The sequence below is a fragment of the Schistocerca serialis genome, chromosome 5 (genome assembly GCF_023864345.2).
Source record: "Schistocerca serialis cubense isolate TAMUIC-IGC-003099 chromosome 5, iqSchSeri2.2, whole genome shotgun sequence".
Lineage (NCBI taxonomy): Eukaryota > Metazoa > Arthropoda > Insecta > Orthoptera > Acrididae > Schistocerca > Schistocerca serialis.
In genome coordinates, this window is record NC_064642.1 from 688,924,905 (window position 1) to 688,948,017 (window position 23,113).

At 40.1% G+C, this 23,113-nt stretch overlaps 1 protein-coding gene across 1 annotated transcript in view; it reads right to left on the reverse strand.

Moving 5' to 3' along the window:
• Window positions 1-23,113, reverse strand: part of LOC126482180 (PC-esterase domain-containing protein 1A-like) — a 189,517-nt gene that overhangs the window by 138,579 nt on the left and 27,825 nt on the right. The window contains exon 3 of the mRNA XM_050106158.1: window positions 20,172-20,314. Within this exon, the coding sequence (XP_049962115.1) occupies window positions 20,172-20,314 (143 nt within the window). The remainder of the gene's footprint in view (window positions 1-20,171; window positions 20,315-23,113) is intronic.

Here is a 23,113-nt window from a genome sequence, read left to right on the forward strand (position 1 = left end):
ATGCAGTGTTCTCGGAATGCTATACAACAATTCAAACGAATAACATTAGTATTCTTTAAATATGTCTGCTTGTGTCTGTATGTGTGGATGGATATGTGCGTGTGTGCGAGTGTATACCTGTCCTTTTTTCCCCCTAAGGTAAGTCTTTCCGCTCCCAGGATTGGAATGACTCCTTACCCTCTCCTTTAAAACCCACTTCCTTTCGTCTTCCCCTCTCCTTCCCTCTTTCCTGATGAGGCAACAGTTTGTTGCGAAAGCTTGAATTTTGTGTGTATGTTTGTGTTTGTTTGTGTGTCTATCGACCTGCCAGCGCTTTTGTTCGGTAAGTCACCTCATCTTTGTTTTTATATATGAATAACATTAGTAGTTTTATTTCTTAACTTTGATTACAGCAAATGTCACTAGCAAGAGGCGACAAGAAAACAGTAAAGTTCTTGCTATACACAAAGTCCTTGTAAGCACTTGATACGAATCACGACAATCTGATAGTGTAGCACTAATGTCCGTTGCAGTCTGGGGCAATCTGAGCCCCAAGGCTGGAATGAGCAGCACTTGTATTCACTTCTTGAAGGTAGTGCTCCTGGTGCGGCAAGGTCCAATTCCGTGCACCATTGGCCTACGTTTGCTCATCACCTTCTCTGGTTTTCTGTTCATCTTAGTTCTGGCACTTGTGGTTACGCCAGAACAAATTGGAAGTCATTACCATCAAAATCTTTAGCATCTCGGGGAAAGAGTTCAGCTCCAGGATGTAAAACTAGAAAAGGGTGAGTAGCAATCAGCTTGAGCAAACGCAATCAAGATCCATAAAATGCCTTTGCACCTCATCAGAAATACCAAAAATTCCAGACCCTTGAAAAATATCAGGGTTCCCTTAGTTTACAAAAACCAAAAAAGTGCATTTATGAGTACTGAAATATTCACTGACTAGTATGACAACACTTTTATCACTGGAGTAAAAAAAGTTTAAAACAAAATTGGTAAATATAGGAAAGTCCTAGTTTACTGGATAACACACCAACCCATCATTAGGCTCAACCATTAGAGACAGAAAATTGAATGTTTGCAGTAAAATTTTTGCAGCCTAATGTGACATCCCTGCTACAGCTAATGGATCATAGAACTGAAACATTAAAATGACTTTACAGAAAACAGCCTTTATGTACATAGTGATCTGTTGATGCAGATAACACAGAAGTTGTTTTCAAGCAACTGAATGAAAAGGAGTGTTATTACATGGTTGTAGATGCATGGGATTTGACTGAAAGGAATGAACAATGTTCAGAACAGAGTGCCAAGACACAAGTACAAAAATTCAACAACAGCGGAATATTCTGTTTTGGAGGATATAAATGAGCTAATGACACATATACAAATATGCCATGAATGTGATGCCAGTGGTATGAAAGAGTTGTGGCAGTAATTATCATGGATGATGAAATGGTTGAAAACATATTGCAGGCAAATGAACAGTAGGGAATGAAAGAAGATGAAACAGAAGAACACGCAGATGCTGAAAATAATGCAAGACCATCTCATGCAGAAGCATTGAGGTCATGGGCACATCCAAACAAGACAGCTCCTTACTATTGTTCTGTCACACTTCCAAGTTTAATCAACTCATTCCACTGAATCCAGACAACTATCACATACACACCACTTCATTGCCAAGACTTATGTCTGTGGTGGAGGGTCTTATGACTGCTTGGTACTAGTTCTAAATCATCTGGAGCACACCGAAATGACCAGTGTGTTCTTTTAAAGCAGTGACTAATCTTATGACAACAGCAAAATATTTGGGGTAAGTCTTAGTGTATATCAAAAACATGAACTAATGGGAAATGGAGGTGGTGTATATGTCACAGCAGACAAGCAACTCAAATCCACTGATATAGAAATTGAACTTGCATGCAAGATTGTGGACAAAATAGAAACTTTCTATAGACCATCAGACTCATCCCTAGATGTAGCTGAAAACTTCAGAAAAATCTTCAGCTAGCTCAAACACATGCTGTAATCATACTGTCATAATTGGAAGAGATTTAAATAATCCAACAATCATTTGGGATAATTAAGATATTTGTTACTGGTGGGTGTGACCAGACATCCGGCAAAATAATGCTACATTTCTTCTCTGAAAAATACCAAAAAGTTATTGTTTGGAAGCTCACTCATGACAGTAATAGGTCTAATGGCAACAAAGACTTGACCTCTTTAAGACATTCACACTGAACGTTGCTATAGCAAGAACAAACACGATTTGTGGAACATAGTACTTCACAGGGCAACAGGTAAGATACAGTAAAGTACAGGTTATATGTAGCACTGAACACACTAACTGGACAACAGTAATACAGATTATAGAACAGGCTAAGCACTCATCTGTGATCGCTTTAATAAAACTGTTTCTTTGGCAACTCACCACAGTGCACCAGGGGGTCAGCCTAGGTGGCCTCTATAAGCAGGCTTGTGAACTGTATGAATGCGCCATCTCTGAAATCGCGCACTTCATGAGTGAAAGTAAATCACTCCTCCATTTTAGGGGTGGGAAAACCACATACATACCTAAAAACATTAGGCACAGAAAAATACATGGTACAGAAAAAATGCATGGTATAGAAATAAAAAGCACTTGTAGTGAAAAAGCATGGGTACAAAAAAGGCATTGGTACTGAAAAAGCACTGGTATCATGAAAAACAAGCACTGATCTTACAAGACACTGGGATTATGAGTCACAGAAAACACCAATGACAGCACTGACATCTATTCCATCGCCCGATGGCAGCGACCGCTGCAGCAAGTGGCAGGCAGCCACTGATGAGTAGGGGCAGAAGTGATGAGGGGGTGGGGTGGTGCACCATTCCTACTCTTATGAGAGGCCATAGGCCAGGACCGGGGACAGTGGCTCCATAGCGATGTCCTAGTCGAGGTCAGCTGTCGGCACCAGAAGCATCAGCAGGGGCATCAGTGAAGATGCCCACACAGGACCCAGCAAAGAAGGTGGCAGTGGTAACTGAGGAGTGGGAGTGGAGGAAGGAACCCCACGCAGCAATCTGCCAGGTAGCGACCCCTACTGCGGGGTAGGGGCTGGGGAGGTGGAACAGATCCTGCCATGCATGGCCGCAGCTGGTCGAAGTGACAGGACTCCACCATTCAGGAGTGTGGACAACGCACAAGCGCTGGCCCTGGGGACACTCGATGATGGCAGGAACCCAGTGCAGCCAGCAGCCAAAACCATGGGCGCAGGCAGGCAGTGATGCCACTGGACGTGGCAGCAGGTGAAGGAGGGTCCGTGGTTGGTGTCCAAGTAGCAACTCCACCGGGATCAGAGTGAAATAGTATGAACTCAAAAAGTAGTCTAAAGCAGCCTTCAATTGCAAAAATCATAGACAGGGCCAAAATAGTGACTGATGTGGATGTGGACGGACAACATGCCTTATAGGGAAACTTGGAATAGGCATCCACTGCAATGAGGCAATACTGATTTAAGAAGCGCCCAGCAAAATCGACATTCAGATGCTCCCACAGGCACTGCGGTGTCAGCCAATGGGAAAAAGATGCCTGCAGGTCTGTGTGCTGCTGAACCCAGTGAGTGCAAGTGACGATAATCCATGTAATGTCTCCATCTATCCCAGCTGTTACACTTGTTGGCGGGCCAAAGCTTTGCTGCAAGAGGTCCCCCGATGACTGACATGAAGAAGCCACAGAACATTAAGGCGTAAGGAAGTGGGAATCACGACCTGGTGAGCAGTGTCTTCCACAGCTAACAGAAGAACCCTGTCAAATTCAGAGAGATGGTGCTGGAGGGAAAAGCAGTTATGCAAGGGATCTGAGGCATAGCCCAGGGTTTTTCCAGCCAATCATGCTGTACTAAAGAGAGGACCCGATTAAGTACAGGATTCACAGCGACAACCGATGCTATCATGGCACTAGTGATGGGAAATTCATCGACTGCATTCTGGTTTTCAATATCTGAATAGAAACAAAGCAACTTGTCCTGATGGAATGCCAATTCTAGCCCAATTTAAAGGTGAGATATGGCATCAGTGTTGGTGTGTTATACCATCAGCCGGTAATGGATCTGATAATGATAACGGGGGAGGAAGAGAGCCCACCTCTGCAAACAATGTGCTGCCTTGTCTGACATGGAAGGTGAAGTGCTAAAAAGAGCAATCAATGGCTTGTGATCTGTGATTAAATGGAACTTAGAACAAAGTGAGAAGATGTGACATTTACTGAGGATGAATACCATCCCTAAGGCCTCCTTTTCAATCTGCTTACTTGTGCACCAACACCACACCAGGCCTGTGCTGAGAGGTATCTGTGGCCAACACGAGATTCTGATCCAACTGAAAAGCAGCCAGATGCATTGAGAAGATGTGACATTTACTGAGGATGAATACCATCCCTAAGGCCTCCTTTTCAATCTGCTTACTTGTGCACCAACACCACACCAGGCCTGTGCTGAGAGGTATCTGGCCAACACGAGATTCTGATCCAGCTGAAAAGCAGCCAGATGCAGGGCCGACTGAAGGTCAGATTTAAGCAAGGCAAATGCTCAGGCACAAGCTGAGGACTAGATAAATACACGTGCAGGGGCTGAGCAACAGTGGATGCATCTGGTAAAAATGTATGGTGGTAAGCAACTTTACCTAGAAACACCTGCAGTTCCTTAATGGAGGATGGCCGCGGCGAACCCAGGATTGCATCAACATGGTGACACAATGGCTTGACCCCTGTGTGAGAAATGCCAAAACCTAGGTACTCAATTGATGGCTGAAAACATTGAGATTTGGCAAGATTGCAATTGAGACCCACATATTGCAAAACAGAAAACAATGATTGGAGATTTCTAAGGTGGTCTTAGGTGGAAGAACACAAAACAATTATATCATCAAGGTAATTTATGCCGCCAGGCACAGAGAATGTCAACTGTTTTAAAAAATGTGGAAAAGGGGCATGCCAGTGATTCCAAAAGGCAAGCATTGATATTGGAATAGGCAGAAAGGTGTACTGACAACAAGAAGGAACCTTGTGGTCTCATACAAGGGGAGCTCGAGATACTCTTCGGACAAATCAGTCTTGGAAAAGTAGTGACCACCTGATAATTTTGCAAGCAAGATGTGAGGGCAGGGCAAAGGTTATGCATCTATCATGGACTGTGTACAAATCGTGTCACTGAAGATGCTGCAGAGACAAAGCATACCCATCGGCTTCTGGTGTAGCCCATTCACTGGAAGAAATAGGCTGAATGACAATGAATGACATCAAACTGTTGAATTTGGCCTTGGCAGTGTTGTGCAATGTGACAGGCACCTGCCGCACTCAAAGAAAAGGAGGGCGGGTGGCCTTTTTCATGATAATGTGAGCCTCGAAACCAGTAACAGAACTGAGTCCGGGGGAAAATAGAGATGAAAATTCAGGGCACAGGGACTCCAGTTGCTGATGTGGAACTTGATGTAACACTAGATTTAACTCATTAGCAAAGTAGAGACCGAAAGTGTTAAACGCACCTAACCCGAACTGGTCTGCCAAATGGGAAGGATCAACAACAAGGATGATGAGAGGGTGAACACCAGATTTGTAAGACACAGGAGTGAAAAACTGACCTAGAATCGGAATTTGCTGTTCATTGTAGCTAATCCTCTTTCATGAACCCTGTGTGAGGAGAGTGGAGCGCAAGTCCACGTATATCTGCGCATTTACTAAAGACAAAGCAGCTCCTGTGTCCAATTGCATTTTTAGCAGTTTATAAGAAGTACGCAAGTCAATAAACAAAATATTTGGGGAGTCAGTCATTGTAAAGATATAATTTATGTCCACTGGTACTAATGTGTCTTCCACATCTGAAGAAGAGTTATAACTGATGCAATGTGGCTTTTCTTTGAACACTCGTTGCAAACAGCCCCAATGCTTAGGGAAATCAGCACGCTCATGCTGGATGAAGCAGTACAACCAAGATGGAAGGGGGCACGTGGCCACTGCTGTGACACATCCTGTTTCTGCTGTGACCGTAACCAATGCTGCCACATGTGACGGTGAGTCGAAGGTTGTTCTGCTGTAATGGCTTCCCCGTCATCCTGAACACTTGCAGTGTGCCACCAGGGGTTGACTAAGTAACTTCTAACACCTCCCCCAACGCAGCAATCTGATCGCCTGTGGCTCATGGCACTTCAAAAATTCTGCAGCCCAGGCTTTGTAAGATTGATCTGGGCATTTCTGACAATGGTAAAATTCTACACATTCCACAAAGACATCCATTCCGTCACAATACTATATTGAGAGAAGCTTGTACAATTCATCAAATAAGCTGGCTGGTTTTTGCAAAGGTGCAAGTTGGCACAAAAAATGATAAATGTGTGGCGAGAGCCAGAAAAGAAAGAAAGCCCTACACAGGTCTGCATCGCCCTCGCGAAAAACCTGGAAATATTGATGTAACCATGTCTCATAGGATTCTCAATTTTCAGCTGATTCGTCATAGGCCAGAAAAGGTGACAGCTGCACTGATGGGAGAGTAACTTGTATGAACACGCAGATACCCCTTGACTGAGAGTGGTGGTGAGAGCCTGCTGTTGTTCTGTGAAAGCTTGCTGCTGGGTAATGATACATTGGAGCATTTCTTTCATCAAGGATGTTCATCATGTAACTTAGCACCGACACTAACATGCACAGAAAACTTAATCCCATCCTCGTCACCTTGTCTGCCACAGCCAGAACAAACACAATTTGTAGAACAGAGTACTTTATAGAGCAACACACAAGATAGAATGAAGAACAGGTTGTGCACAGCACTGAACACACTGACTGGACAATAGTAATACAGGTTCTACAACAGGCTGAGCACTTGTTTCTGATCACTTAAATAATACTGTTTCTTTGGCAGTTCACTAAGGTGCACCAGGGGTGTGACCGAGGTGGCCTCTAAAAGTGGGCCTGTGAACTGCATGGACACGCGATCTCTGAAATCGCACACACAGTGAGTGGAGGTAAATCAAAAGTTTATAGTGATACATATATGATGTTGATTATCTTTTTGGTATCTATTTCTGTTTTCTGTGTTCCACAAGCAATGCAGAGATCAAGCAAAAGCTGATAGCTGTTCTTTGTGTGGCAGTGGAATCTCACGTCACTGGATTAAATCTTCACTGAGTTGACAGCCATCTACTGCAAGGAGCAGCCCAAGGCTATGCAAACTCTCTTCTGATGATTATTAATAAGTGCACATTGTAAAATTAGTAATGTTATTGTTAGTGTTGTAATCAGGTGTTTCTAGCCATAATACAGTTCACATATAGTTCTTACATAAAATTTTTAAATACCTTACATGGCATTATCTTGCACTCTGTAGTGATAATAAAACAGCTTGAAGTATTTGTGAGAATATTCCTGGAGTTGAGACTATTTCTGAAAGTGTATAATATCTTTGGTTCTTGAAGTAGACCGATGAAACATGGTTTTCACTTAATAATAAATGTTTTTAAAGAACAGTACAAATTGTATTGGAAAGTGAGTGAAACCTATTTACTGTACTTAACTGAAAAATTTACAGAGTATATTAAAGTGGAAAACATTAAAAGTTATGTTGGACTGATGACACAAAATCCAGAGATCCAGTATACATAGATGAGTTCTCTATTAAAACATGGTAATTGGTTGCCAAAACACTGCTGTAATCAACAGCTGAAAATGATGACTTCATTGTGAAATTCAAATAAAAAGTCATTATACGTTATCGCCCCTATTGTATCTGAAGAAGACAAACCTGAAAACTAATAGATGACCCATAAACATACATAGGGGTCATTCCATGTCAAGCGGACTAAATTTAGACAAGCTCCCCAGCTGATCATCTCCAATTTTGATGAAATTTTTACTGGATGTGCATATAGAACTTACATGAAGCACTGCCAAATTACAGCTTCATAAGTAGTACGGTGGGGCCACTTTTTTGTAAAGGCTTGTTTTTTAACTGAAATGGATAAATGATCAACTTTGTTTTCCCATTGTTCAGGATTTAAGAGACCTGTCATGCTGAAACTTTGTGATCCTCTTCAACTTTTTGGGTACAGTAGCTTAGTTGTAGTACAAAAAGTCAAACTACAGTAAATTCATCATAGTGTGCTATCAAAAAGGCTCATATACCAAATTTTGGCTATACTTTATTGCCTTGTGTCTACTGAAAGAGTAACTTTCTGAAGCTAATACTTTAGTTATCTGCAGCCTGCCAGCATGTCACAAAGCTCTGCAAGTGACACCCAGATTGCTCAAATAATAACTGAGTTATCAAAGTTCAAAATGTGCTAAAAAAATTTAATCAGTCAATTTTGGCTCACTTTCAAAAGGTCATATCTCAAAGGGGATCACTCAAATTTGATTTTTCCCTGCATGATTGAAAATAGCTCACCTTGTTTGATCAGGAAAAGTTGTTTTTATTTTGGAGACTTTGCACTTAAGAACAAATAAACTTATATTTTCATTACATTACATTTCTCAACTTAAATGAATAAATGATCAACTTTGATTTACCATTACTCAGGATCTAAGAGACCTGTCATGGTGAAACTTTGTGATCCTGTTCTTAACTTTTTGGGTACAATATCTTAGCTGTAAAACGAAAGGTCAAACTATGGTAAATTCATCACAGTGTGCTATCAAAGTGGCCCATAAATCTTGTTGAACGAAATAAATTTACATTTATATTACATTAAAAAATACATGTACCAGTAGTACTCTTTATGATTCCCAAGCCAAATATTTCAGTTGTTATTAATTCATTTGCTGAAACTTATTACTAAAAGCAATTACAGTTGATTCTAATAAATGTCAGCCCATTCTTGTTGCTGATGAAGCTGGAATGACAGAAATAATGTGTTGGTTTGGAATCCAACAAGCATCCTGCCTAGCTGGCCAATAGAGAGAATGTGCAGGTCCATTGGGGTGCATGAAACTGACTGAAACAACATTTTTGTCTTCTGAAACTTCAGACACATTACCAATCCACCATTTTCCATCATATATACAGGCAATGTATTGGCCTGGTTGTAAGGCTGTAATATTTCTGAATGAAACTGTTGCTTGACTTTGGTCAATATTTGCCACGAAAAAATTGTATCATTGGATACTCTTCTAATACAAACTTGCTTTTCATTTAATGGCACAAAATGGTGATTCTTTCTTGTTCCTGATACTGTGCAGACATTTTTAAACCTTGTTTCCTACTCAGTTTTTAAAGTTTCAATTTCTTCTTTTGAAACGAAAATGAATTGGATTCCTCTGATATTATTTGTAAGTATTTAAACAAATCAGTTGGTGTCAAAATCTGGTCCTAATTTGGTCTTTGAATGCTTGCTCTTGCTGCCAGGCACTTTACAGTTCCTCCAATTCCATCACCTGGAGATTTTCCATGGCTTGCAGCAAAAAAGTTCCATCCCAAAGTAATTTTGATGGGGGCAGAAATTCAGAAAATTTTTGAAGTTTTTGTACTGCACTGCTGACCCATCACTGAAGTAGTGAACGTGTGTGATTTTTCCAAAGAGACACTTTAGATCTTCTATTAATTTCACTATAAAAGCATGTACAGCAATTGCATCATGTTTCAGGTTGTCACTTATTATACAGTAGCTCATGCTGCTGATGTCCAAGTTATTTCTGAAATACACAACAAATGGGTATAAAGTTGCTTGGCTGTTATTCCAGTGAAAACCTTGAGTTGCATCCTGGACAATCAAGGAATAATTTTCAGCAAAGTCCATTAATATGATTAGTCCAGTTGACTTACAGCTTTCTTTTATGCATTTTAGTGCTTGCTCTGGTGCTTTGATACATAATGATGAGTGGAAAGTTTGTCAATTTTTGAAATCAGATCTTCAATAAAATCCTCGGTGGTCATCTGACTGGTTTCTTTCTAATGTATCTCCATCAGTGTGCACCCACTGTTTGAACTCAATGGTATCATCTGGGTCACTATCTTCAAAACTACTTTCTAAAAACTGTTCCTGTAGTTCTTTTCCCAGACAGATTTCACAGCAATGAAGCATGTAGTCTTTGGATTCCAAATCACACACTGGTTTAGCAATCAGACTTTTATAATCTCCTTTAATTGGAGTGCTTGCAAGCATCAATCTCACATTTTGGTGTAAAGTGCAAACACAGACTGAGTGGGTTCCTGCATCACCCACAGTGATGCATCGTTTTCGCCTCAATTCGCAAAATCCAATTTCAGGCCCATGCTGAAGTCAATATGCAGCAAACAGTTCTTTCAAATTATTCAGAAGAAGGTATTTTTGCTTCAAAACTTTCTTTCCTTTTATCCTAAATGATACACAGCCTTTTTACCTGGACAAATGTGGCTAAATTCTTCATTCTGAAGAAATGTTACCACTCTTTCTTTTATGACATCTGGAATCTTCTTGCCGCACTTGTTCTTTGGCAGAGCTTATGCACAATTTTCTGCCTGTAACTTCCTAGCTGCTTTTACCATCCTCTCTGAAACACCAAATTCTTGCACTGTCTTTTTTATAGTCCAGCTTTGTAGCACTACTGTCAGTATTTGCAATTTTTCAGGTTGCCTTGACAACTGCAACTTCTCTTTCAGTTCTTTAATCAGCTGCTTATAATCTTCACAATCAGGACATGTCTTGCTTGTACTAGGTGTCTGAAGATCTTTTGGGGCGAATCCTCCACCAGCAGCAATGTTATTCGCAATTGCCTCTTGAGCTCCACTTATTTTTTGTTTTGCGTAACCTTTCACATCCCTTTTTCATACTCTCTGAAATTTTAGACGGGAGACCCCAAAAGCAATTAGACTTGAATCGATTGATACTTCTGGATATGCTTCATCTTCTGACTGATTTGAAGTTGACTGTGACTTTTCTGCTTTCTTTGCTAAAAACTGTTTTCTGCAAGTTGGACAGATCTTATGACCAGGTTTCACATGGCTCTTAGTCATGGCTTGCAATTGCTTTGCTGTTTCCACATTGACAATCCATAAACCCTTTTTAACAGAATGGTTCTTTGCACCAAAAGGATTACAACAAGATCTCTGTAGAAAGTCATATTTGTCCACAAGTATTGCTTTGTGATGAAACCATATTTGTGCATTTTCAGTAAGACGTATCTCACCTCTTTGGTTTATTAATTCCTGTTGTTCTACCGAATATTCTTTGATTGGAATGAAGCCTTTTTGACGTGTTTATGTTTTCAGATGACATGCAGAATTATCTGCAAAGCCAATGACACATGGTACTGATATCCATTACACTACAATTAAATTTATGCTTCCAATTGCCGTTTGTTTCAATATTAGATAAAGTAAAAGTGGTGTACATTTCCAACTGAAAAAATATTAAACAATCATAGATAATGAGAACTTCCTTGAGAACACAACAGAAAAAATTAAATAACCTGATAAACATTTCTAAAGAGTCACCCCGTACCTTGAAATAATTTTTACTTACCAAAAAAAGATGTTTATCCAGTAATTACAACACATTTTACATCATTTAAAAAGGCACACACAACATCTGAACACTCTTCCTTGCCCAACAGTGTGCTTCAGACTAATCGTTGAAGCATGTTACCAAACTCCATCGTTAACACTAAACTGGTCTGTCTCCAAAATAAAAACAACTTTTTCTGATCAGACAAAGTGAGCTCAGGTAACTCAGTTATTATTTGAGCAATCTGGATGCCACTTGCAGGACTCAATGACATTTTGGCAGGCTGCAGATAACCAAAGTAATAGCTTCAGAAAGTTGTTCTTTCAGTAGATGCAAGGCAATAAAGTATAGCTAAAATTTGGTACGACAAGATTTATGAGCCACTTTGATAGCACATTATGATGAATTTACCATAATTTGACCTTTTGTACTACAACTAAGCTGTTGTTGTTGTTGTTGTGGTCTTCAGTCCTGAGACTGGTTTGATGCAGCTCTCCATGCTACTCTATCCTGTGCAAGCTTTTTCATCTCCCAGTACCTACTGCAACCTACATCCTTCTGAATCTGCTTAGTGTATTCATCTCTTGGTCTCCCTCTACGATTTTTACCCTCCACGCTGCCCTCCAATACTAAATTGGTGATCCCTTGATGCCTCAGAACATGTCCTACCAACCGATCCCTTCTTCTGGTCAAGTTGTGCCACAAACTTCTCTTCTCCCCAATCCTATTCAATACTTCCTCATTAGTTATGTGATCTACCCATCTAATCTTCAGCATTCTTCTGTAGCACCACATTTCAAAAGCTTCTATTCTCTTCTTGTCCAAACTATTTATCGTTCATGTTTCACTTCCATACATGGCTACACTCCATACGAATACTTTCAGAAATGACTTCCTGACACTTAAATCAATACTGGATGTTAACAAATTTCTCTTCTTCAGAAACGCTTTCCTTGCCATTGCCAGCCTACATTTTATATCCTCTCTACTTCGACCATCATCAGTTATTTTGCTCCCCAAATAGCAAAACTCCTTTACTACTTTAAGTGCCTCATTTCCTAATCTAATTCCCTCAGCATCACCCGACTTAATTAGACTACATTCCATTATCCTTGTTTTGCTTTTGTTGATGTTCATCTTATATCCTCCTTTCAAGACACTGTCCATTCCATTCAACTGCTCTTCCAAGTCCTTTGCTGTCTCTGACAGAATTACAATGTCATCAGCGAACCTCAAAGTTTTTATTTCTTCTCCATGAATTTTAATACCTACCCCGAATTTTTCTTTTGTTTCCTTTACTGCTTGCTCAATATACAGATTGAACAACATCGGGGAGAGGCTACAACCCTGTCTTACTCCCTTCCCAACCACTGCTTCCCTTTCATGTCCCTCGACTCTTATAACTGCCATCTGGTTTCTGTACAAATTGTAAATAGCCTTTCGCTCCCTGTATTTTACCCCTGCCACCTTCAGAATTTGAAAGAGAGTATTCCAGTCAACATTGTCAAAAGCTTTCTCTAAGTCTACAAATGCTAGAAACGTAGGTTTGCCTTTCCCTAATCTTTCTTCTAAGATAAGTCGTAAGGTCAGTATTGCCTCACGTGTTCCAGTGTTTCTACGGAATCCAAACTGATCTTCCCCGAGGTTGGCTTCTACTAGTTTTTCCATTCGTCTGTAAAGAATTCGTGTTAGTATTTTGCAGCTGTGACTTATTAAGCTGATAGTTCGGTAATTTTCACATCTGTCAACACCTGCTTTCTTTGGAATTGGAATTATTATATTCTTCTTGAAGTCTGAGGGTATTTCGCCTGTTTCATACACCTTGCTCACCAGATGGTACAGTTTTGTCAGGACTGGCTCTCCCACGGCCGTCAGTAGTTCCAATGGAATATTGTCTACTCCGGGGGCCTTGTTTCGACTCAGGTCTTTCAGTGCTCTGTCAAACTCTTCACGCAGTATCGTATCTCCCATTTCATCTTCATCTACATCCTCTTCCATTTCCATAATATTGTCCTCAAGTACATCGCCCTTGTATAGACCCTCTATATACTCCTTCCACCTTTCTGCTTTCCCTTCTTTGCTTAGAACTGGGTTTCCATCTGAGCTCTTGATATTCATACAAGTCATTCTCTTATCTCCAAAGGTCTCTTTAATTTTCCTGTAGGCGGTATCTATCTTACCCCTAGTGAGATAGGCCTCTACATCCTTTAAATTCAGTATTTCTCCTGTTACCCAAGGATTTCTACTAGCCCTCGTCTTTTTACCTACTTGATCCTCTGCTGCCTTCACTACTTCATCCCTCAGAGCTACCCATTCTTCTTCTACTGTATTTATTTCCCCCATTCCTGTCAATTGCTCTCTTATGCTCTCCCTGAATCTCTGTACAACCTCTGGTTCTTTTAGTTTATCCAGGTCCCATCTCCTTAAATTCCCACCTTTTTGCAGTTTCTTCAGTTTTAATCTACAGGTCATAACCAATAGATTGTGGTCAGAGTCCACATCTGCCCCTGGAAATGTCTTACAATTTAAAACCTGGTTCCTAAATCTCTGTCTTACCATTATATAATCTATCTGATACCTTTTAGTATCTCCAGGGTTCTTCCATGTATACAACCTTCTTTCATGATTCTTAAACCAAGTGTTAGTTATGATTATGTTGTGCTCTGTGCAAAATTCTACCAGGCGGTTTCCTCTTTCATTTCTGTCCCCCAATCCATATTCACCTACTATGTCTCCTTCTCTCCCTTTTCCTACACTTGAATTCCAGTCACCCATGATTATTAAATTTTCGTCTCCCTTCACAATCTGAATAATTTCTTTTATTTCATCATACATTTCTTCAATTTCTTCGTCATCTGCAGAGCTAGTTGGCATATAAACTTGTACTACTGTAGTAGGGGTGGGCTTCGTATCTATCTTGGCCACAATAATGCGTTCACTATGCTGTTTGTAGTAGCTTACCCGCATTCCTATTTTCCTATTCATTATTAAACCTACTCCTGCATTACCCCTATTTGATTTTGTGTTTATAACCCTGTAGTCACCTGACCAGAAGTCTTGTTCCTCCTGCCACCGAACTTCACTAATTCCCACTGTATCTAACTTCAACCTATCCATTTCCCTTTTTAAATTTTCTAACCTACCTGCCCGATTAAGGGATCTGACATTCCACGCTCCGATCCGTAGAACGCCAGTTTTCTTTCTCCTGATAATGACATCCTCTTGAGTAGTCCCCGCCCGGAGATCCGAATGGGGGACTATTTTACCTCCGGAATATTTTACCCAAGAGGACACCATCATCATGTAATCATACAGTGAAGCTGCATGCCCTCGGGAAAAATTACGGCTGCAGTTTCCCCTTGCTTTCAGCCGTTCGCAGTACCAGCACAGCAAGGCCGTTTTGGTTTTTGTTACAAGGCCAGATCAGTCAATCATCCAGACTGTTGCCCTTGCAACTACTGAAAAGGCTGCTGCCCCTCTTCAGGAACCACACGTTTGTCTGGCCTCTCAACAGATACCCCTCCGCTGTGGTTGCACCTACGGTACGGCTATCTGTATCGCTGAGGCACGCAAGCCTCCCCACCAACGGCAAGGTCCATGGTTCATGGACAACTAAGCTATTGCACCCAAAAAGTTGAAGAGGATCACAAAGCTTCAGCACAACAGGTCTCTTAGATCCTGAACAATGGTAACCAAAGTTGATCATTTATTCACTTCAGTCGCAATGTCAAAAACGAGCCTTTATGAAAAGGTGGCTAGTGGCCCCATCATACTACTTATAAAGCTGTCATTTGGCAGTGCTTCATGTAAGGCGTATAAGTACATCCTGTAACAATTTCATTGAAATTGGAGATGGTCAAGTGGAGACCCTTAGGCCATCTGACATGGAATGGCCCATAAAGGTATTGGTGTACATCCAGCTGTACACAGCTGATGAAAAATTTTTAAACTATTATAAATCATAACAAAGCATCAATGCTACTTGTAAAATCACTACAAGTGGCTGAAGTCACTATAACACATTCTGGCAGATGAAGTATTTCTTGACTTCTGGAAAGTTTTTGGCTCAGTACTATACCAATGATTATTAATGAAAGCACTATCAATATGGGACATCAAATGAAATCATTATCTGTTCAAAATGGTTCAAACGGCTCTGAGCACTATGGGACTTAGCATCTGAGGTCATCAGTCCCCTAGAACTTAAAACTACTTAAACCTAACTAACCTAAGGACAGCACACACATCCATGCCCAAGGCAGGATTCGAACCTGCGACTGTAGCGGTCGCGCGGTTCCAGACTGTAGCGCCTAGAACCGCTCGGCCACACCAGCCAGCCCATTATCTGTCTTCATTATCCTTACATATTATGGATGTTATGCATATGTGTATGTTCCAAACCTCCTTCCAGCTGCACTTGGTACACACATTCCTTACTGAAAGCAATAATTGCTGTGAGGCTAAGACATTTAAATTAGACATTTAAATTTATTACTTCTTTGCTACTAACTCTCTTCATAACATGTTTTGCTGGTAGTATCCATGTATGCCATTGAATGCACCTAAGCAAAATATATCACTGTGTGAAACATATTTCAAGAGATCTGATGAGGGCATAAACACTGAGATGCATGATAAAATGTCGCATCATGCATGCAGTTTTAATACATGTATTCTTTACCACTATGACACTCCTACAGGTAAGTCAACTTAAGGAAATCCTTGAGACCTGGGAGCACTTCTGACAACTTTCAACTGCAAATGACAAATGGCTATCTAGATCCACAAGGTTCTTGCATAAAGTGTTCTTCTCTCCAATCTCAAAGATTTTCTTGCAGGCCATTTTATTCTGGACCAATGTTGATCCTTTGTCCTACTGTCTCTTATTATTCTCAGTTTTACAATGTATTTACATTTTCCAGTAACCCAAAGTTATCCATCAAATTCAATTTGTATTCTCCATTTGTGCATATCTGCCCATAAATTTTCTTCAGTATTTCTTCTTCTAGCTAATGCCTGATTTGCTTATGTCCATGTGGCTGATGGTCTCCCTTTTACCTTCCTTCCAGGTGGTTCCCATTCCATAATCTGTTGTGCCAGTGTCTTCTCTGACATCTTTTCACATGTACTCAAACTAGTGGCTTCAGTTCTGACACTTTCCCAACTGGATATCCTTTCAGACCACCTCCAAAAGTCCATATCAGTTGCCCGCAATCTTTTCATTAATTAGGATCAAATGATCCACACTTCTGATCCTTATTATTACAACACTTCTAATAATTGTTTTTAAGATTTTTCTTTTGTTTGACTTCTAATTGGTTGAGCCCATTAAATACCATTTAATATGCCCATTAAATACCATTTAATATTCCAATAGTAAACTTTCCAGCACTTATACTTGAATTAATTTCCATGTTTAGCATCTACAGATATTTTTGTACCCTTCAGTATGTGTAATTGTTCTCAACCTTCATCCAGTGTAAAATCCTGATTTGTTCCTCCTGTTACCAAGTATTTTGTTTTATTTATGCTGGCCTGAACACCTCATTTTTTACACTCCTCTTATCAATTTTCTAGTGATATATTCAATGTCTTCTTCATCTTGTGGTGAAATTGGCTGGTTGTCAGTGAGTTATAGTACTATCTTTTATTGGGGTTTCTATGTTATTACATTTTTCTTCCAATGTTCCAATGCTTTCTCTGAATATATTTTATTAAGTGTTGGTGGTAAGCTGGATCCCTTTGTAGCTTTAAATCCCTGTGAGATGAAGTTTTGCAGTTTTTGTTCTAGATGTACAGTTTTTACATAGATTCTGAATAGTTTTAATTGTGATAATAGTATTTCATATATTAACCATATGATTAACTGAAATAGTAGGAGAAATATATGTGATCAAAATAGCTAAAAAATGCATTTTTAAAAAAATAACTGAGTGTTAATTGTAAAAGAAAGTGTATGATATGTTTTCTTTTACTTTCTTACTAGGATTCAGCACACTAATAACGACAAATATAAACCACTTTCATTTAATTAATATGTTTCATTGTTTGCTTATGTAATCTGTCAGATTTGCAAACCTTGTAACAATTTGTGCCATAACACAGATTTCACTTGTTCCACCAGAACTGATAATACATACAAAATGTGATGGTTTTCTTACAACCATGGGCTTCCAGCTATGTTTTATTTCACAGGTGTCTGGGGTAGCAGTCGTATATCACCTTATATAAACAGACTGAAGTAGCTCTGCACTTTGTTTATTCCATCAATCATCGTGCTTACTTTGTCAGGATGAGCTTCAGTATATTACCAAAATTTAAAGTAATATATCATGTTAAATGCTTAAAAAAAGCTTTCAAAAACCACCATGACATGTAAGCTTTTTGTTTCTTTAATTTGTCTCAGTTTTTATCAGAAACCTATCTTTCAACACTCCACTGACCACAGAAAATAACTTCACACAGCTATTTGTGTAATGGAATTGAAAGTGCATTCTCAGTGCAGTTAAATAGAGAATGCTGGTCTTCAATAACATGCCTTGAAGGTTTATTCCAGGCTTAGACTGTGTGCTCATAATCACTTTATGACAAGAAGGGTTATCAGTGAGTGAAATTGTCTACAAAATTAGGGCCCACCACACTGATGACTTTTTAACATTAACAGCTGTTGTGAGGTACACAACATTGGAGATGCCTCGGAGCATTTGCTTATGCTCAACAGCACCACCTGAGGAGTGCCATTTACCAATTATGGCTCATGGGTACCTCAAATAAAATTCTGTACATGTGTGTCCTGCCGTTTTTTTTTAAGCAACTGGGAATACAGGGTCAAGACAGACAGTACACAACTGCCTCCATGAAATCAATTTGGCCTCTAAGCACCAATTACGAACAACAATATAATTCTCCCAGGATGACACAGTGCAAAGAAGGTGGGCAAGGGGACACCTGGAATAAGTTCTGGATCGTTACTATCAGGTTCTCTTCATCCATGAGGACATTACCACTCTTTGCAATACAGCAGAGGGCGAGAGCACAGCCTGTTAAGCGGCTTGTCTGCACAGGCACACTGTTCCTTTAAGCCCTTACATAAATGATTATTTATTTGCTTAGCTATGAATGATAGTCCTACACACAAAGGTCTGATCAAATCTGTAAATACTTTTAGCACAACAGTGGCAGGCAATAAACAGTTCATTACATCACAGTCACCATAATTCCACTATGTTCACAGCTCACAAACTTATAAACTGAAGACTAGCTTCTGAACAGTCCTACAGGCCTGATCCTGCCTCAGAATCAAAACATGTGTGGCCCCACGCCATTTTAGCCCACCTAACACGCACAGCTCCCTTCACATCGAAGACCATGATCTTTACCTAGCACCTCTGCCCTGCATTTTCTGTCACTTGACACACTGCTCTAGTCAAATTAAGATCCATATACTTGACCATCACTCATTTACAGAAAAATGCTTTTCACAATATGCAAATATTAAACCAATTACATTACACAGTTCTGTACACTTATTCTACCACATACTATTATATTTTCTCATTACAATTTTTTATTTTTAGTATATGGCACGAACTGGAACAGCAATTGCTCGCCAAAACAACTACTTAATTCTTCCTTGCCTGTTTTGCATCATGTTATTCAAATCCTTCTAAAAGTATTAATACATAAAATTATTATTAAATGAATATAGAAAATAAAATATCAGTACAAATTACCCACACAAATGCTAATAGCTTTATGTATTTGGAGATGGCTCCACTTTAGGTGCACAATTTCACCCATTATATTAAACTGTGTATTATTAGGGAGGAGCCTCTCAGTTCTTGTCTAGGCCTACAGTCAACATTTCAGCGAAGGATTTGTCTTTTGAGGTGACAAGCGCATAACACCCATCTTAGCAACACACTCCTCCAAGAAGCAAGAATTGATTAAATGGAATGGCCTACTGTACTTGCTGGCATTAACAAAAATGAGCCTGCTGGGGATCACGTGGAACTGGCAGTATGCCATTACAGAGGCCATCTCACAAACTACATAACCTAAGTATAGTCACCATCTAAGAATGGGACAGGCTTGAGCAGGAAAGTCTCTACCAACTTGTGGGCAGCATGCTCTGAGTGGTCAACTACTATCTTCTCCATGCTGCAAACTGCAGTATATAAAACAGTACTTCAAATGTATTACTGTAACATGAATAAACATTTCTTGGATATAATATTTCTGATCATTCACCCAATGCCTTAAAATGTCTGACAGGTACCAAAGCAGATTTTAAATCTCCTGGACAATTCCTTCTATTCCATAAATGAATTCCTGTTTAAAAAAATGCATGGAAAAAAATTGTTTTTCGATGTAAATGCATAAGTAAAACTAAAAAAAAAAATAATGTGTTAATTCATGTTAACACTGAACATGTATTCATATCCTGTGAACTGACTCGTCTCACAACATTTCGATAAAAGAATTATTCAAATGATACATTGAACATGTAACTAATAATTAACTAACTAAATTATGATCAAATGCTTGAAAAGTACATCTGGATATTAAAATACTAGCCATTTCTTATTACAATGACATTCAGTTCCAGAGGTGCATTTTAAGATTAACAAATCAATAAATCAGAGTAAAATGTATACAATGTCTCCTAGTAACAATTTATCTCAATTTCTGGTATTTATTCTGTTTTGCACTCCATGCCAAATAGGAACACATACCGTGATATGTCCCACAAGCAAGAATTCACAACTACTACATCAGGACAATATGATGCTCCAGATTTGATGGCTCCAAGCATATTTTTGACTTCTTCTGAGTAGCACTTTGTTAAAAAACTGTATTTCACACGTACATTGTGGTTCTGAAATAAATGTAATGTGTCTGTAAAAAAATGCACTGTCTTTTGTCAACAACTACTGTAGTATCAGCTTACAGTGTAAAACAATGGCACAATACAATAACTAGTCAGCATTTACCATACAAATTCAGTTAATCTGCCAGTACATGCCACTGACTTTTCTATCATATGTCTAATTTAATTAATCTGATGGCACTAGTGAAAATACCTGGATGGAACAATACATAAAAAATGGGAAAGGCAGCAACTCATCTATAGCAGGCAGATGGGTGATGCACAGACACAGGTAACAGAAAACAAGAGTTCACAAGCTTTTGAGCTCTGGCTCATTATCTAGCAGAAAGATCAGTCATTCCCACACACAATCACTCAGGTGCCAAAGGCACAAAATCGTGGTCACAGTGACACAATCATTGATTGTTGAGAGCAGTTGTCTGGGCTGATGGATGTGGAGACAGGGTAGGGTAGGATGATTGAGGCAAGGGGGGTTTAATGGGGTAGTACGAGATAGAAATGGGAAAGACAGATGGCTCAGTGAGTGCACAACAAGACAAAAGGGGTTCTGAGAGTGTAGGGTAAATTATAAATATAAAAAGACAGAAAGATGGAGCAGGAGGAGAGGAGAAGACAGGGAGGGGAGAAATAAGGGTAGGGGAGAAAGAAAGGGAGGAAGGAGAGAGAAGGGTGGGGGCAAGAAGAATGGTTGGAGAAGACAGTGCCTGATCTGGACAGAGAAGTTGTAGAGTGGACAATGACAGAAGGGAAAAGGGAAGGTAAGACAGTGGGAAACAAGTTAGTAGAGGTTTAGGCTGGGGGACTGCAGAGTACTATGTATGATGGAGTGACAGTTCCCACCTGTGTAGTTTAGAGAAACTTGTTCTTGAAGAGAATTTTCACATGGTCTACATAGCGAAACTTGTGCTGGAATGGAATTTCCAAATGGCCCACACAGTGAAGCAGCTGTAAGTAGTCATTTGTGTTGTTCTGTGCAGCATTTCAGCAATGGATGATTAAGTTCACAATTGGCCAGTTTGGTGGTGGCAGTTCATGTGAGTAGAGAGTTGGTTGCCTGTCATGCCCACATAGAATGCAACATAGTAATTACAGCACAGTTGATATGTAACATGGCTGATTTGACACATGGCTCCGCCATTTACAGAGTAGGAAAAGCCTGTGAGTGGAACTGCAGTAGGAAGTGGAGAGTGGGGGCATGGGACAGGTCTTACACCTCGTTCATCTACAAGGAAATGAATGACTTCTGGGTGCAGCAATGGCAGTGTGCCTGGAATAGGGATGGACAAAAATATTCTGCAAGTTGGATGGGTGGACGAACACTATTTTGAATGATGTGGATATGATATTGGGTAGGATATCACTCATATCAGAGCATTACAAGAGGTAGTGAAAACCTTGTTGGATGATATGATTGAGCTGTTCAACCTTTTCAACACCAACTGGGTGATAAAGAGTGTCAGAGGAGGAGATGGCACACAACAAGGTTATCACTATATTTCAACAGCTCCTGCTTTCCATTGCACATGCAGTGTCAATGGGTGGTGAAGCTGTAAGGAAGCAACTTTTTGATTTTTGACAGTGCATGGGTGACAGCTGCCGAAATGGAAGTATTGTTGGTCGTTAGTGTGCTTGATAAGAACACACATATCTACAGATCCATCTAAGAGGTGGAGATAGACATCTAGGAAGGTGGCTTATTGACTTGAGAAAGGCCAACTGAAGTGAATTTTGGAGCAAGTGTTGAGGTTATGGACGAAAGAGCAAAAGGTTGTCTTTACCATGACAACATATCATGAAAAAGAACTCTTCCAGATGGCCCATAAATAGGATCGTGCCATGTGGATACCACAGATTTTTTTATACATTTGGCCTTCAAAAGTGAAATAACTATGGGTCAGTATGTGGTTGATCAGGATTAGGAAAGATGTGAAAAACTATGTGATCAAAAGTATCTGGACATCTGGCTGAAAATGACTTACAAGTTCATGGCACCCTCCATCGGTAATGCCGAAATCCAATATGGTGTTGGCCCACCCTTAGCCTTGATGACAGCTTCCACTCTCACAGGCATACATTCAATCAGGTGCTGGAAGGTTTCTTGGGGAATGGCAGTCCATTCTTCATGGAATGCTGCACTGAAGAGAGGTATCGATGTTGGTCGGTGAGGCCTGGCACTAAGACAGCGTTCCAAAACATCCCAAAGGTGTTCTATTGGATTCAGGTCAGGACTCTGTGCAGGCCAGTCCATTACAGGGACGTTATTGTCGTGTAACCCCTTTGCCATAGGCCGTGCATTATGAACAGGTGCTCGATCATGTTGAAAGATGCAATCGCCATCTCTGGATTGCTCTTCAACAGTGTGAAGCAAGAAGGTGCTTAAAACATCAATGTAGGCCTGTGCTGTGATAGTGCCATGCAAAACAACAAGGGGTGCAAGTCCTCTCCTTGAAAAACATGACCACACCACAACACCACTGCCTCCGAATTTTACTGTTGGCACTACACACGCTGGCAGATGACGTTCACCTGGCATTTGCCATACCCACACCCTGCCATCAGACCGCCACATTGTGTATCGTGATTCGTCACTCCACACAAACATATTTCCACTGTTCAATCGTCCAATGATTATGCTCCTTACACCAAGCAAGGCGTCATTTGGCATTTACTGGCATGACTTGTGGCTTATGAGCAGCCGCTCGACCATGAAATCCAAGTTTTCTCACCTCCCAACTAACTGTCACAGTATTTGCAGTGGAGCCTGATGCAGTTTGGAATTCCTGTGTG